Source organism: Callorhinus ursinus, unplaced genomic scaffold (assembly GCF_003265705.2).
Source record: "Callorhinus ursinus isolate GAN/ISIS: 27379988/994484 unplaced genomic scaffold, GSC_fseal_2.0 scaffold4, whole genome shotgun sequence".
Classification (NCBI taxonomy): Eukaryota; Metazoa; Chordata; class Mammalia; order Carnivora; family Otariidae; genus Callorhinus; species Callorhinus ursinus.
Genome location: NW_027397066.1, coordinates 34,617,234 through 34,635,260, shown reverse-complemented (window position 1 = coordinate 34,635,260; position 18,027 = coordinate 34,617,234). Strand labels below are relative to the sequence as shown.

Below are 18,027 nucleotides of genomic sequence, written 5' to 3'. Positions count from 1 at the left end.
CAGGTGTCCCAAAAATAATATATTTCTATTTTAAATGGTACTTACATGCAAATGGCAACCATCACCACTTTTCCTGGCCCTTTAAAAAAAACTGATGTCGTTCTGGACCGTGGCTATAAAAAAAACAAACAAAAAAACACACACAAAAAAATCTTTAAAATTTCCCAGAGAAACAGTTTAATGCTTATAAGTGATCTGACACACCAGAAAATATCCTCTATTAAACCCTCTGAACAACTAGATTTAGTTATTTGCTTCTTTTTCTCCAGAATCTCCACTTTAAAAAGTGAGAAGATAGAAATTGAGAGTACATGTGAGTCCTTTTCCAAAACCTTAATTGTTTGTTTCCTTGTAAGTAATCTCCTGCCTATTGCCAGAAAAGATCTGAGTTGGTTACACAGAAACTAGGGACAAAGTGATAAAAATGTACTGAACTAATACTGATATACTCTAAAATTTTTCCATTTCCTGAGCAACGTAACTTTTAAACAAGGAATGGCCAAAGCCAAGTTTGCTTCTCTAATTTAACTCCTTACTGCTCTCTAAATACCAAAGACCTCAAGTGATAATATGTTTAATTCCAAAACAAACCAAAAGAAACAAACCAAGAAAACTATTTTTCTTGAGTTAAATGTAGTTTTGCTGTTCCTGCAATGTATACTTTCTGTGTTTTGTCTCCTGCTCTTTCCTCTCCCTGGAATGCTACCATCATCTTCTACCACAATTTGTCCAGCTTTTACTTATCCTATTCCATGTTAGGCCAACTGGCATTTTTCTATGTAAAGCCTTCCTTGGTCGGTCACAGAGAATAAATACTCACTCTGCTGCACATTTATTATTGAACTTTACATTTCTATTAAAGTACTTCATATAATTCTGCCTTATGTCATTTATTCAAGAAACATTTATTGTGCAACTACTACATGCCTGGAGTAATTCTATGGCTGGGACCTGACAGTAAACAAAACAAGAGTCCTGCCTTCACTGATCTCACAATCTAGTCCAGGAAGATAGAGAATAAATCCATAAACAAAAATATAACATCAGATAATAATGAACATAACAAAATAAAACAGAGCAAAACAAAATAAAAAAGGATCATGTATGGGGGGAGGGCGAATGTGGAAAGGGTTATTTTAGCTAGAGTAGGAAAGAGGTTCAAAGATGAGAAGGCAGCAACCATGAAAAAATATGGAAGAATGGTTTCAGGCAAAGTATACATATAGCACATTTAAAGACTGTGGAACAGAAATAAGTTTGGTATTTGGAAAGGACAAAATAAGATTGGGTTGGTGTGGCTAAGAGCATAGAAAGCAAGGAAAATGGTAGGGGTTGAGGACAGAGGAGGAGGCAGGGACCACATTCCACAGGATTTTGGAAACTATGGTAAGGAGTGTAACTCTTATTCTACTGGCAAAATGGCACCATATGATTTTAAGCAAGTATTTGGTACAGTCAAATTTAGGTTTTACAAAGATATAGTTTAAAATGTAGAGAATAGGGATGCCTGGGTGGCTCAGTCAGTTAAGCGTGTGCCTTCGGCTCAGGTCACGATCCCAGGATCCTGGGATCGAGTCCCGTATCGGGCTCCCTGCTCAGCGGGGAGCCTGCTTCTCCCTCTGGCTGGTCCTCCCCCTGCTTGTGTGCTCTCTTTCTGTCTCTGACAAATAAATAAAAATAAATAAAATCTTTCAATAAAATGTAGACAACAAATTACGGGGACAAAAGCAGAGGTGGAGAGAACAATTAGGAGGGTACTCCAGGTAAAGGATGGTGATGATTTAGACTAAGGTTTCAGGAAGAGGCATGGTGAGAAGCAAGTACACTAGGTATCTGTCTTGGAGAAAATGCCAGTTGGAACCTGCTAATGGGCTTTAAATATAAAAGGGTCTATAATGAATCTCCAATATTTGGAGATTGAGTAAAAAGCAGAGATTTTTTGCAGAAGAGATGGAGGAAGTGGAGGTATTAATGAAGTACAAGGAAAACCAGGAGAAAGACTACCTTGGGCTCCTAGAGAACAAGGTGTTCCGAGGAAAAGGAATACTTGCTACTGGTGGTGGGCACTTGAATACTTCTTCCTTCTCAGATTTCCATGAGAAGAGATTCCTGCCCCCCACCCCACCCCGTGGTAATGGTAGCCTCCCCTCCTCCCCAGTGGCCCTCTGGAGGTTGACTAAGTTAGTGAGGTAAATTCAGGAGAGAATGCTGGGCATGCTTATTAGCTCCCTCCTTTATTTTGGGAGTTGCTACACATTCTTTTCTGTTCTTTCATGCCTCCATATTTGGGCAAGACAGGTAGAGTTGTCTACAATTTACTGGGTAAGTCTAAATCAAGAGTCTTTAAGATCTAATGTACTGGCTTGGAACTCTAAGAAATAGATGAGGAAAACAAATAAGGAGTACAATTTTAGGTTGTTACTGGGGTCATGACATGAAAGAGTAACTTCTTGTTAAGTCACCACAGCTTACGGCAGTTTTGTACCCTTGCATACAGACAACAACAGCCTTGAAGAAGTAGAAACAGCCCTCACTGAGAGCTGTAAGACAGGCTGCTGCAGCTTACACTTGAATTCCATAGATGCACCCTGGCTGGGTTTTGCCAAGAAAGCTGAGGTGAGATTCCATATCAGGAATTAGGGGAGAAAAGTGCCTATTTAAATTTTTTCTCACTATTTTAGTGTTTTGCAGTCAGGTCTGCAGACCAAGATTTTAAATAGCACCTCCTACATTCCCTGTGGACAAGAGAACACAAGGCAGAGCTTCTAGATTTTAAGTGTTAAGGCCAGCTCTTGACAAACAATGTGCAATTAGATGCCCCCAAATTCTGTTTTGAACTGCCTCCAAAGCTAAGACGAGGAATTAGGCAGGAAGAAACCTTATCCACGATTTTACTAGAACTTAGATTTGCAAACTACAAATTCTGACCATGGCTCTAGATTCTGAGTTCTATTGTTTATTGATTAATAAAAACCAGAGTATGTCTGTTTTATCATAATGAGAATGTGCTGTATCCTTTGGCTGAAAAGAGAAAAACAAAACTCCAAAAAATTATTTTAGGAACAGTAAAAAAAATGCAGAGATAAATGAAAAGATGTTGTTTAAAGTGGCAGATGAGAAATCTTTCTTTAGAAGAAAGGTATGAGAACTTTTGGGATAAGTAAGACAGATAAGGAAGGAAAATGAGATCTTTAAAATTAGAATAGAATGTTATAAGGAAAAAGAGATTCACGGAGCACAGATTGCTGATAAAAAATGATTACAGAAAAGGTGAAAACATGTTGGTATTCATTAGATCAGAAATAGTGACAAAGTCCAAGGAAAAGCAAGAGATCTACAAGGAGCCAGGATTCACAACCCCCTTGGGAAGCATCCTGTTAAAGTCACCCCTAAATTCCATTAATAAAAGCAATTGGAGAACTGCCCCTTAAAGATCAGAATGGCCAATATGCTGGGAATTACTGAAACTGGAAGATGGGTATATCAAATATTTATTTTTTCTACTTTTGTATATATTTGAAATTTTTCATAATAAACAATTTTTTTTTAAATATTGGAACAGGGCGCCTGGGTGGCTCAGTCATTAGTGTCTGCCTTCGGCTCAGGTCATGATTCCAGGGTCCTGGGATCGAGCCCTGCCTTGGGCTCCCTCCTCAGCGGAAGGCCTGCTTCTCCCTCTCCCACTCCCCCTGCTTGTGTTCCCTCTCTCGCTGTGTCTCTCTTTGTCAAATAAATAAATAAAATCTTAAAAAACAAAACAAAACAAAAAAAACCCTGCTTCATGAACATCATACTTCAGGGGTCTGCAAACTTAAAAAAATAAAAATAAAATAAAATATTGGACCAAAATTAGAAAATTTGGCAATATTTCAAAAAGGCCTACCAGTAAAATCAGGGTAAAATACTCAAAGCACTACTTGCACTTCAAGGTTATAACAGCAAGTAGAGATAAAGGTACTTCTGATGCTCTAAAGGACTATCACAAATAAATTCACAGAATTAGAATTCTAAGGAAAGAGACAAGAAAGTAGAAATGTACTATAAAGGAGAAATGTATTAAAAGGACATTGAGAAATTAGATATCAGACAGTTAGATATTGTTCTGACGAGAGAATGCTTTTGGCAGACCCAGGACATAGTGAGTTCATATATATCACTACTAGAGTTCCCCTAATACAAAGAAAAATACCAAAGAAAAACAAGTGTCTGGATCAGGAAAAAAAAAAAAAAAGTAAAGAACTTAATATTTAAAAATATTTAATATTTAACAGGAACAGCCCCATATATTTTAAAGAAGGAAAGCAGCCCTCTTCAGTAGAAGAGTAAATGTTCCTTACGGAAATATGGGAACAGTAGAGGGAAATTAAAATGTTATCCTATTACTACAAAAAAAAAGAGTGTAATAGAAACAAATTCTAGGGGTGCCTGGGTGACTCAGTTGGTGAAAAGCATCTGCCTTCAGCTCAGGTCACGATCTCAGGGTCCTGGGATCGAGCCCCACATCCGGCTCCTGCTCAGAAGGGGGGGTCTGCTTCTCCCTCTCCCTCTGCCCCTAATCATGCTCTCCCTCTCTTGCTCATTCTAATAAATAAATAAATAAAATTAAAAAAAAAAAATTCCATTCAAACCCTGGAACATTTCCAAGGTTGACAAGTATGAATCCTCAAAAGGCCTCTAGTGACACTGATTTCAGAAGTCAGCAGCTACTCTCAAACATCCGGTGACAATGATCCTCCATGTGAAACAGATCTAACACCTAGGAACAGATCTTCCCAGGAGGCCGGTCTCACCAGCCTAAGTTATTCCACAGCTGCCAGGTCACCGAAGTGAAAAGGTTGGCTCATGAGGCAGACAAGGACTCCACCAATGGGATGCCAGAAACACAAAACTCATATGGGAAATGGAAATTACGGAGTTCTGAATATAATGAATGGAAAAGAAAAGAACATCAAATAAAATATGACTACAGTTGTCATCATTACCAACCTAAATTTTGCCAAAAGGGAGCAATGTCTCAAATGTAACTCAGAAGAAAGTAGACAATTTGTACAGTTAGCCTTTTCTCCAGATAGGACAGTCACTTCTTGACAGGAGATACTTCCCAATTAGGTTTAAATGCAACGGTGACTCTGGACATGACTACCTGGTATTTTGGAGGTCTTGGTGACTTTGATAAGAGCCATTTCAGTGGAGTGGTGGGGATGAAAGCCCAAATGAAGAGGATTCAGAAGAGAATAAGAGGTAGGATAATAAAAGTAAACTTTCTATACTGGTCCCAATATTAATTTCCTTCTAGTAGGAAGTATTCTGGCACACAAGTAGATAAGTTAGTAAATCTGGTGATGGAAAGTGAGGTACTTTTATCAGTTACATCTATTTTTTTCAGTGAAAGATGAAGCAAGGTCATCAGCTGAAGAGTAAGGCTGTAGGAAGTTTGGGAAGAGAGGAAAAGTATGCAACAGCTATCTCAGAGAGAGACTGAATGCACTATGGAAGTTCAGTAAGACTGTCAAATAGCATCGTGTCCGCTGGTTTTATATATACTCATATAATACGAAGAAAAGAATCAGAATGGCTGTGTAATTTTCTCCTCCAACGGCTAAACTTTTTGAGTACAAGCAGAGAAGTGGCAGTTTGAATATTTAATCAGGGTTAGAAGTAGGAGAGAGGACAAAGGAAATTAAAGATGTTTATGAGAGCTGAATTTTGCTAAAAACCTAAGAAAATAAGTCTTCTCCCTTACCTCTATCTATACACTTATGGTTTATAACACTGTTATGAATTTTTTAAATGTTTTATTGTTATGTTAATCACCATACATCATTAGTTTTTGATGTAGTGTTCCATGCTTCATTGTTTGTGCATAACACCCAGTGCTCCATGCAGAACATGCCCTCTTTAATACCCATCACCAGGCTAACCCATCCTCTCCCACCCCCCTCCCCTCTAGAACCCTCAGTTTTTCAGAGTCCATCTTCTCTCATGGTTTGTCTCCCCCTCCAATTTCCCCCCCTTCATTCTTCCCCTCCTGCTATCTTTTTTTTTTTCTTAACATATATTGCATTATTTGTTTCAGAAGCACAGATCTGTGATTCAACAGTCTTGCACAATTCACAGCACTCATAGCACACACCCTCCCCAATGTCTATCACCCAGCCACCCCATCCCTCCCACCCCCTCAACACTGTTATGAATATAAAGAGAAGTTATGTCCCAGTTTTTTTTTTAATTTCAAGAAAACCAAACAGAGACAAACAGACCATATAATTTGGTAAGTTACAAGTGCTCAAGAAAATCTTGAATTATGATCAGACATGCTAAAATTTCACAATGGACTGATACTAAAATTTCACTGTGCAAAATATACACACATAACATTATCAGAAAGATAATCTTACCTTGGTGTTTCCCAGGAAGTCTCTATATTCTCTTAATATTTTTTGGTTTCTAAATAGCCCTTTACAAGAAAAGAATTACAAAATACATTTAGCTCATACATATTCTATTAGCCACATTTTAGGGTAACACAATTATTCTCTTTGAGAGTATGTTAAATATGTTCTACTGGCTATGAGCTAAAATATCAGATTACTATAAAAAATCTGGATCTGCAACTCAAATAAAAAATGGGCAAAGGACTAGAACAGACCTTTCTCCAAAGATGATATACAAATGGCCAACAAGCACATTAAAGGATGATCATATCAAACTTATTATCGGAAAAACACAGATTCAAACTACAACGAGGTATCACCTCACACCCATCAGAATGGCCATTATCCAAAAACCAAATCAAACCAAACCCAGAAAATAACAAGCGTTGGTGAGGATGTGGAGAAACTGGAAACCTTCTGTATACTGGTGGGACTGTAAAATGGTACAACTGCCATGGAAAGCAACATGGAGGGTTCCTCAAAAAATTAAACACTACCATATGATCTAGTAATCCCACTTGCAGGAGGTATACATCAAAAAAAAAAAAAAAAAAGAAAGAAAGAAAGAAAAAGAAAAGCAAACAAGCAAGCAGGTTCTCAAATATTTACATACCCATATTCAGAGCACCACTATTCGGAATAGTCAAGAAGTGAAAGCAACCAAAATGTCCATGGATAAACAAAATGCGGTATATGCATACAATGAAATATCATTCACACTTAAAAAGGAAGGAAATTCTGGCACACAGATGAACGTTGAGGACATTAAGCTACGTGAAATAACTGAGTTAAAAGGACAAATTTTGTATAATTCTGTTTATATGAGATATCTATAGCAGTCAAATTCATAGAAACAGAAAGTAGAAGACTGGTTACCAAGGGCTACAGGTAGGGGGATTGGAAGAACAAACATTGTTAAAATGTCTATACTACCCAAAGCAATCTACACATTTAATGCAACCCCTCTCAAAATACCACCAGCATTTTTCACAGAGCTAGAACAAACAATCCTAAAATTTGTATGGAACCACAAAAGACCCCAAATAGCCAAAGCAATCTTGAAAAAGAAAAGCAAAGCTGGAAGCATCACAACTCCGGACTTCATGCTATATTACAAAGCTGTAGTCATCAACACAGTATGGTACTGGCACAAAAACTGACACATAAATCAATGAAACAGAATACAAAACCCAGAAATGGGTCCACAACGATACGGTCAACTAATCTTTGAGGGGCGCCTGGGTGGCTCAGTCGTTAAGCATCTGCCTTCGGCTCAGGTCATGATCCCAGGGTCCTGGGATCGAGCCTCGCATCAGGCTCCCTGCTCTGCGGGAAGCCTGCTTCTCCCTTTCCCACTCCCCCTGCTTGTGTTCCCTCTCTTGCTATCTCTCTCTCTGTCGAAAAATAAATAAAATCTTAAAACAAAAACAAAAACAAAAACTAATCTTTGACAAAGCAGGAAAGAATATCAATGAAAACAAGACCATCTCTTCAACCCACTGGTGTTGGGAAAACTGGACAGCCACAGGCAGAATGAAACTGGACCACTTTCTTACACCATACACAAAAATAAATTCCAAATGAATGAAAGATCTAAATGTGAGGCAGGAAACCAACAAAATCCTAGAGGAGAACACAGGCAGCAAACTCTTTGACCTCAGCCATGGCAACTTCTTACTAGACATGTCTCCAGAGGCAAGGGAAACAAAAGCAAAAATGAACTACTGGGACTTCATCAAGATAAAAAGCTTCTGCACAGCTAAGGAAACAACAAAACTAAAAGGTAACTTACAGAATGGCAGAAGATATTTGCAAATGACATATCCAATAAAGGGTTAATATCCAAAATCTATAAAGAACTTATCAAACTCAACACCCCAAAAAACAAATAATCCACGTAAAAAGTGGGCAGAAGACATGAATAGACATTTTCCCAAATAAGACATACAGATGGCCAACAGACCCATGAAAAGATGCTCAACATCACTGATCATCAGGGAAATACAAATCAAAACCACCATGAGATACCACCTCACACTAATGGCTAAAATTAACAACTCAGGAAACAACAGAGTGAGAATGCGGAGAGAGGGGAACCCTCTTACACTGCTGGGGGGAATGCAAACTGGTGCAGCCATTCTGGAAAACAGTACAGAGGTTCCTCAAAAAGTTAAAAATAGAGCTACCCTACCACCCAGCAATTGTACTGCTAGGTATTTACCCAAAGGGTACAAAAATACTGATTCAAAGAAGCATACGCACCCCACTGTTTACAGCAGCACTCTCAACAATTGCCAAATTATGGAAAGAGCCCAAATGTCCATCGACTAATGAATGGATAAAGAAAATGTGGTGTATATATACAATGGAGTATTACTCATCCATCAAAAAGAATGAAACCTTGCCATTTGCAACGATGTAGATGGAGCCAGAGTATTGTGCTAAGCAAAACAAGTCAGTCAAAGAAAAACAAATACTATATGAGCTCACTCATATGTGGAATTTAAGAAACAAAACAGATGAACATGGGGGAAAAGAACAAAAAAAAAAAAAAAGAAAGGGAGGTAAACTATAAGCGACTCTTAACTATAGAGAACAAACTGAGGGCTGATGGAGGGGAGGTAGGCACAGGATGGGCTACATGGGTGATGGGTATTAAGGAAGACACTTGTGATGAGCACTTGGTGTTATATATAAGTGATGAGTCACTAAATTCTACTCCAGAAACCAATATTGCACTATATGTCAACTAACTGGAATTTAAATAAAAACTTGAAACAAAGATAAAATTTAAAAAATAAATAAAATGTAGGTAACTCAAAAAAAAATATTCAGAACATACACAATTAAGAATTAAAATCTATCAAAAACTCATGAAAATCAATTTAAGAAGACACACAATGTAATAGAAGATGAGTAAAGGGTATAAAAATTATCACAGAAGAATTAAGAAAAACAAACAAATATATTAAAAGATAACCAACCTCAGTATTCATCAGAGAAACTAAAAAAAAAAATTTTTTTTTCTTTTTTTAGAGGGACTGGTTCTTTATTTCAAAAAGACACTTGTCAATTTTCAGTATCAAAACAGTTTGCCCTATTGGTTTCTTTCTCCCAATCGGCCCCCAGAGACCACACCAAAGGAGACTGCATTTTAAGCCAATAAGCTGCAGGATGCACACCTAACAGGCCTCACAGAAACCTCACCAAAAAGGGGAATTGGGGAGGGAAAGAAACTTTAAAAGATCAGCACACTGTCAGCCCACAGACTGTAGAGAGTTCTCAGCCAGACAGGGTGGCCAATGTGCCCCACCCCTAAAGAAGCAAAGTTCCAAAATAATATAAAATTTAAAAACAGTTTTGTACATAATCTATTCAAGATTTCTCCAGCACTAACTGATACAAAGCACAAGATGGCACGTTTAGAGACAGCAGCTTCGGACCCAGCAAAGGGTGATGAGATGAGTTTGTTTCATATGGCTAAATCAATGGCAAACACATAATTTTCTTTTTTTCCTTTAAGGAGGCAGGAGAGAAAATAAGCGGTCACCTCAACATAAGGGAAACATGATCCATTCTGTGGGTAGTTAGGGTAAAGATAGGATAAGGATTTGGTCTCAGAGGTCTCACCATCTTAATTTAGAGAAACTCAAAATTAAAGATGCCATCTGTTGCCCATCAAATACACAAGAAAGTTAAAACAACGGCAATATCCAGCATTGTCAAGGGCATGAGGAAATAGTCACCCTCATACACTTTAAGTGTAAATGTAAACTGGCACAATATTCCTTCGGAGAATATTCTACCAAATTTTAAAATGCCCATGTCCTTTGACCCTGAAATACTACTAACATTTTATCCCATGTATTTGTAATAAGAGCATAATATATTATTATATACTTAAGAAATATGACATTTAAGAAGAACATAATGTGTTCTTTTTAAAGGTAAAAAAAATTGGAGAACATAAAGCTTATTACATCCATACAATGGAATACTATGCAGCTGTTAAAAAAGAATGAGTGAGAGGTAGATTTCTATATGTAGACATGGAAATATGTTTATGGTTACACTGGTAAGTATAAAGAACAAGGTACAAAACAATAGGAATAGTGTCACCCCATTTATGTTTAAGCGAAAAAAATGTATGTATATAAATTTGAAAATGCATCAGAAATAATCTGGATAGATGCATCCCAAACTGCCAGCAACAGTTATCTATAGGAAGTAAAATGAGATGGTAACTAGAGAAAATGAAAGGAGACTTTTTATTCTTTATATTTTTGTATTCTTTTTTAAATCACAAGGGTGCATCACTTTTGTCATTAGTGAATACATAAATATATACAAATCAAAGAATTATCTAAATTATATTTCACATAATCCTGAATCCTAATTCTATAAAGGTGGCTTTGTCACTCAACTATTGGATTGTTAAATGCCCTGAAAGTCTTATTTGCAACTAAATCTCAAGCATCAAGCACAACTTCTCGTTCACAGTAAATGTTTGGTAAGTACCTGCTAAATGAATTATTTAAGGTAGAAATGGGGGCGGGGAGCGCCTGGATGGCTCAGTCAGTTAGGCATCCAAGTTTTGGTTTCAGCTCAGGTCATGATCTCATGGGTCATGAGATCAGCCTGGCATCTCTGCGTTCAGCAGGGAGTCTGCTTCTCTCTCTCTCCCTTTCCCTCTGCCCCTCCCCCGACTCATGTGACTCTCTCTGGAATAAATAAATCTTTAAAAAAAAAAAAAAGTAAAGTAGAAATGGGGAAACTGAATTAACAGACTCTTCTGTAAGAAAGCACTACTACTTTTAGAACAAGTATAATCTTCAAATCAGACCATAAATTATAATATTCATATATCTTTTAATAAACCACCAACCAGCTTTGTTTCTTCTTTAAAGAGCTATGGAGGAGAAAACCGAAAAAATAGATACTGTTTTTATTTTTATTTATATATTTATTTTTTTAAGATTTTATTTGTGAGAGAGCAAGCGCACACGCCCACAAGCAGGGGGAGTGGCAGGCAGAGGGAGAAGCAGGCTCCAGGACTTGATCCCAGGACCCTGAGATCATGACCTGAGCCGAAGGCAGACGCTTAATCGAGTCAGACACCCAGGCATCCTGATACTGTTTTTAAAAAGTAATTGAATCCCAAAGTGGCAAGTGGTATTTGCCAGAACCAACAGAGCCAAAGCCAAGAGGCATGCAACTACTAGGGAGTGTAATTATTTAAGGCCCAAGTTTTACCTACAAGTTACTTTTCAATTAACTCCAATTTAAACTGAATATACTTACTTTCTCTGTATTCTATTTCTGCTTCCTTACGCAGTTTTTTCTCTCTGGCAAGAGCCTCAGGGCTTCCCCAAACTTCCAAAGATCTGTGCATACACACATGGCCATCAACAATGGACAATTTTAATGACTTTATTATTATTCATATTTAAATCGAGATGAACTATAACAACATGAGAATCTTACAACAAAGCATAAGGTCCTTTAGGAAAAATATAAAGCACTTAAGAAATTTTTCTAAATTAAATCTAAACAGCAAGTATATTCAACAGCAAATTTTCTTATAAATTATCACATAGTTTTAGTTAACTAGTACATACTAGTAATTCGCAGACAAGTTTGCAAAGATGAAAATACTTTGCTTTTAAAATATATCATCTAAAAACCTCTATCTAATATGGGTTTTTATTAATCCAAAATTTGGCTTGTATATTTATTCTAAAAGAAGTATGTTCTTACTTTGCCTCCACATCTGATCTCAGGTATACAGTAAAGGACTCGGTATCTTCATGAGGACTTCGTCGTCTGATTTTTCGAAGTTGTTCTAGATCACTGAAGAAAGAAAACATGCTGAATTTATTCAGAAAAGGTTCATACAGTTTTTGTTCTGTTCTTAGAAGGATTATTAGGGGTAGATAAAAGCCACTACCTAGATCCTGACCTTTAAAGGCTATACAGATCAGGTGAAGGTTTGAAAGATCAGTTTAAAGACGTCCTTTTGTACACAAAAATTGGTCTAGAGACAATGAAAAAATAACAATTATTCTTGATGCTCACTAAAAATACATAATATGTATTACATAATATGCAGAGATTCAACTCCTTCATCAGTGTTTGTATTTATCTGCTATGGACACCCCACTGCAATGTCTGACGTATGAAAAAAAAGTGGAAAAAACATAGATTAGAGTACCATCCCCTACTTAAGAATTTAAATTTAAAATTTATATTCACACTTGTTTATATCCAGATTAATACTAAATGGTGATACTAAATGGTAATACTATCTATAGGTATCAAGTCATAAAGAGTATCTGTCAATTCTATGTTATTTATTTTCCATTCTCTTGAATTCTGAAAGGTGTATGTATTCATCAAGTCACTGCTAAATAGTCATTCTAAATTTGATCATTGTACTTCCTATGGAAATTTTTTAAGAGTTATGAAAAGACCTATAAATAAAAAGCTGGTATAAGTTCCAAGAAATTAAACTTGGGAGTTTATAGGGTACCCGGCTGGCTGAGGCAGTGGAGCATGCGACTCTTGATCTCGGGATTGAGGGTTTGAGCCCCACACTGGGTATGGAGATTACTTAAAAATAAAATCTTTAAGATAAATACAATACAATACAGTAAGTCAACAACAAACCATCACATATTAGTAAAAAGTTTGGACAAGGTATCAAAGATATGTATTCTAACCCCCTGATGCTAACTCAGTAAATGAGCTGGGTCATCACTAACATCTTTACTGTTTCCTGGCCTACAATGTGGAGACAGCAATACCTAATCTACTTAATTCACAAAATTTTTGTGAGAACTAAATGAAATACTCCATGTGAAAAGGACATTGTTTTACATCAATGTCACAACTGGTTGTTAATAGTTATGAAAGTTATAAAACGGATTATAAGAATTCTTATTTCTTGGTAATATACAATAGAGGATGTGACCAGGAGGGAAAGGGAAAAAAAAGGCTAAATCTGATGACTAAATTGCCAAGAAATTTTCCATGTAATATGACTTTCTTAGGTAAACACAGAAAGGAGGGTGAAATTTTTAATTTGTTGCAAATATCTCAACAAATCTCTATGGTTACAAGAAAATTAATAAAAAGATACCAGAAAACAAAAATAATTTATGCTCAACAGAGTTGGAGTGTGAACATAAATGTAACTAAATTAATTACTCAACTCTGCTAGCCAAATAAACCCGTTAACTTTAAAAAGTTAAACATACAAATATGCAAACATCTTATTGATAAGGTATCTTATCTGCCATATATTAACATAATAATAAAACTCCTAAGGTTCTTGTGTGATACAGACATTTTGAAGAACCTGCTTTTTTGAGTTTAATATACCACGAAAGGCTGCAATTGCTCACACTGAAGCAGAATTCAGTTTAATAAGCTAACAATTTTAACATTTTTTTAACTGAACAAATAGTTCTTCAATTTAGGAAGGAGTCATGGGAAAGTTTTCACATGGACAGTAGCAAGTAACACATTCTAAGAAATAAATGGTTATTTAGATTAGCTAGAACTACCACAGTAAAAAAAACCAACTGCTGTACCTGGATTTAAGGCAGAACTCATTTATTGCTCTGACTCCAGTGATGAAATTATTCTGAGTGTACTTTGGTCCATATTCCCTCTTCTTAAGGACTGCTTTGACTAAATTCAAAAATATAAGAAAACATAAAAAATATGCACACTAGACATCACATCAGAAGATGAACATATGCTGACACTTAGGGGGTTCACTAATGAATTTCATAGAAAATTGATGTTTTTCCTGATGCACTGAATGGCATCAGAAGAGAGTCTCCCAAGTGCAGAACAGGACAGAACTCCATTTGTAGCCATCTAGATTTTACCTCCATAGTCATCTGTAACTGATGCCAAAATGTCAATCCTTTGTCTAATGGACACCCTGTAGAGGTATTCCTGGTCTGTTTAAATTGTACCAATACAATATAAATTGTCTAGGGCCTAAAAATAGTAACAATAAATTGTCTAGGGTCTAAATGAAAATGAAGTTTCAGTAAAAAAATTATATGCTCGAATGTTTTTCAAACTGTAGGGTGAAACCAGCATTTCATAAAAAATGAAAACAGAAAGTGATCAAAGAGTACCACACACGGCGAATAAGTACTTTTTGTGAAAACTTTTGTTTCAGTCACACGCAATAATGTATGTACATAGTAGGTCATTAGTATTTCTTATGTGAGTTGCAGTCAAAAAAGCCTGAAAGCTGCTGGACTATTTCACACAGTCCATAAGAAAGCTGAAGTAAACATAAATATTTTTATCAGTTAAAAATTATAGGAAGTTTATTACAGATTATAGGTAAAATACTGCCTTCTATTAAATTGTTTCCCTATTACCAAGTATCAAATCGTTCATTAAAAAAAAAAACCCAGAGATATCAATAACGAAATACCAATTTGGCATCAATTATAGTCTGTGAATTAAAAATTACACTCAATATAGGCCTATATTTATAAATCATTATAAAGTGAGACTGTTGGTCGTATGACATAGGTAAATAAAATAAGCAAATATCTGAAGAGCAGGGGCAAAACAATAGAAAGTCATGTGTTCTGTTTCGAACTGCCACCCTGTCACTTCATATTCTATTCCCAGATATTAATTAATGAGTTTTCTGTTGTATTTTGAAGTGGAAAGAGCAAATTAAGACTAAAATGATTCATCACTACAGTAGGTAAAAAAGACTCTTAAAATAACACATTAACTATTAAAATCAAATGTACAAATAATAATATTTCAAACATAAAGTTCAGTATACAAATCAAAACTTTATTTGGAAAAAATACATCTAAGGAAGTTCAGGTTTCTTTTTCCATGAGTTTCAAGTCTCTAAACTGCCTTACTCTAATAATCCTAAAATTCTCTATCCAGATGAGCTCCTCTGGAGCAAAGAATTACTAATTTTAAAAGATGAGTTTTTTTTTTTAAGTTACTTTTTAAAGATTTCTTCAAAGTATATAGAAATCCCTATTGGTCTGTCCTGGCCCAGATTATTGACGATGATGACTGCTATCGTGTTCATTATTCTTAGCTGTAACTATATACTATGGATCATCTTCAAGGTTATCCTAGGAAAGAAATCCCATTTTTAGCACAATCTGATAGGCTCAGGGAAAATGCCCAAGGCCATACAGCTAGTATGTGCTGGAGCCACAAACTGAGTCCACTTTCGTCTGATGCCAAAGCCATGGTGCTTCTAGTTACAGAGTTACCGCCCATGTCAAACATGCTGCTTTGGAGACAGGAGCCATAGCTCATTACAAAGGGCAGAGCTGCAAACAAGAATGCCTTTGTCACTCAGTTATTCCTAAAAAATAAAGCTGGACAAGAATGTCCAAACTCTATCTGGATTTGAACATGTTGTAACTGAAAGGTGCTGGTCTCTTTAATCACATTACTTTTCTAAAAATGATAAAGTAATTGATGACTTTTATTTGCCATTACTGCCTTCTTTGGGCTTTTGAAAAAACAATTACCACAAAATTTATAACCAAAATGCAAAGTAAACTTCAGTAGAAAATTAGCTTATAAGCAGGAGAATAAATCTTTATGGCTGGTATATTTAAAGAAAAGTAAAAATGGACTGTACACTCAGAATAATATAATTATATAGAGCTCTATATAAACTAATTTTGTATATTTAATTCAAAACACCATTATAATAAAAAATAGAATAAAATATATTTACCTCTTACTTGGAGAGGTTCTTGCTTAAGTGGAGCTTTCAGTTCAGCGCCTATATTTTCTGCTGTAAGGTTTATTTAAAAAGTAACAATAAGTAGTTGGTTTCATACAAACCTATAAACTTAATATTAGCTAACGATAAGGCAATGTGTAAAAAAGATAACATATGATAGACCAAGTTGCATTTGTCCTAGGAATTGAAGAGTAGTCAAACATTAGTAAAACTATTAATGCCCCTCATCATTAACAGACTAAAGGACAAAAGCTATAGAATCATTTCAGGAGCTAATGAAAAAGCATTCACTAAAATTAAACACCCATTCAAGTTTCAAGCCTTTTTTGAAAATTAACACAAAAAGGAATTTTCTTTTTTCTTTTTTTATTTTTTATTATGTTAATCACCATACATCATTAGTTTTTTTGATGTAATGTTCCATGATTCATTGTGCATAACACCCAGTGCTCCACGCAGAATGTGCCCTCTTTAATACCCATCACCAGGCTAACCCATCCCCCCCCCCAGAACCCTCAGTTTGTTTTTCAGAGTCCATCGTCTCTCATGGTTCATCTCCCCCTCCGACTTACTCCCCTTCATTCTTCCCCTCCTATCTTCTTTTTTTTTTTTTAACATATATTGCATTATTTGTTTCAGAAGTACAGATCTGTGATTCAACAGTCTTGCACACCTCACAGCGCTCACCATAGCACATACCCTCCCCAATGTCTATCACCCAGCCACCCCATCCCTCCCACCCCCCCACCACTCCAGCAACCCTTAGTTTGTTTCCTGAGATTAAGAATTCCTCATATCAGTGAGGTCATATGATACATGTCTTTCTCTGATTGACTTATTTCACTCAGCATAACACCCTCCAGTTCCATGCACGTCGTTGCAAATGGCAAGATCTCATTCCTTTTGACAGCTGCATAATATTCCATTGTGTATATATACCGCATCTTCTTTATCCATTCATCTGTCGATGGACATCTTGGCTCTTCCCACAGTTTGGCTATTGTGGACACTGCTGCTATAAACATTGGGGTGCACGTACCCCTTCGGATCCCCACATTTGTATCTTTGTGGTAAATACCCAGTAGTGCAATTGCTGGATCGTATGGTAGCTCTATTTTCAACTGTTTGAGGAACCTCCATACTCTTTTCCAAAGTGGTTGCCCCAGCTTGCATTCCCACCAACAGTGTAGGAGGGTTCCCCCAAAAAGGAATTTTCTTAAAAAATAAAACAAACCTCTAACAAACATACTCAATGGTGAAAATTTAGATGCATTTCTTTAAAATAAGGAACAAAACGAGGACACACACTATAAATTCTTTTACTCAAAACTACCCTAGAGGGGCGGCGGCTGGGTGGCTCAGTCGATTAAGCATCTGACTTTGTCTCAGGTCATGATCTCAGGGTCCTGGGACAGAGACCTGTGTCGGGCTCCCTGCTGAGCAGAAGTCTGCTTGTCCTTCTCCCTCTCCCTCTGCTCCTTCCCCTGCTTGTGCTCTCTCCCTCAAATAAATAAATAAAATCTTGAAAAAAAATATTCTAGAGATACTATTCAATGAGGAAAGAATGACTATTGAGTGGCTACTGGGACAACTATACAACTCCCTCCCCCCAAAATAAATGAATAAATAAAAGTTAAAAATTAAATATACCTCACTCCATAAACAGACAATTTCAGGTAGATTAAGGACTTACGTGTTACGGCATCTACATGTCTAACATACAATGACAGAGAATATTTTTATGATAGAGAGATTTCTCAAACAAGAATAAATGGGTATATTCTGCTAAATCAAAACTTCTGCCCATCAAAAGATCCTTAAAAAGAA

At 36.3% G+C, this 18,027-nt stretch overlaps 1 protein-coding gene across 3 annotated transcripts in view; it reads right to left on the bottom strand.

Annotated features, from left to right (window-relative positions):
* The window catches only part of SLC30A9 (solute carrier family 30 member 9), a 77,235-nt gene that overhangs the window by 35,195 nt on the left and 24,013 nt on the right, over positions 1 to 18,027 (bottom strand). For all 3 annotated transcript variants that reach the window (XM_025887542.2, XM_073891593.1, XM_025887545.2), the window contains 6 exons: positions 16,192 to 16,251; positions 14,027 to 14,126; positions 12,192 to 12,284; positions 11,736 to 11,818; positions 6,399 to 6,457; positions 46 to 113 (listed from right to left, as the gene is read on the bottom strand). In XM_025887542.2, coding sequence (XP_025743327.2) covers positions 46 to 113; positions 6,399 to 6,457; positions 11,736 to 11,818; positions 12,192 to 12,284; positions 14,027 to 14,126; positions 16,192 to 16,251 — 463 coding nt within the window. The remainder of the gene's footprint in view (positions 1 to 45; positions 114 to 6,398; positions 6,458 to 11,735; positions 11,819 to 12,191; positions 12,285 to 14,026; positions 14,127 to 16,191; positions 16,252 to 18,027) is intronic.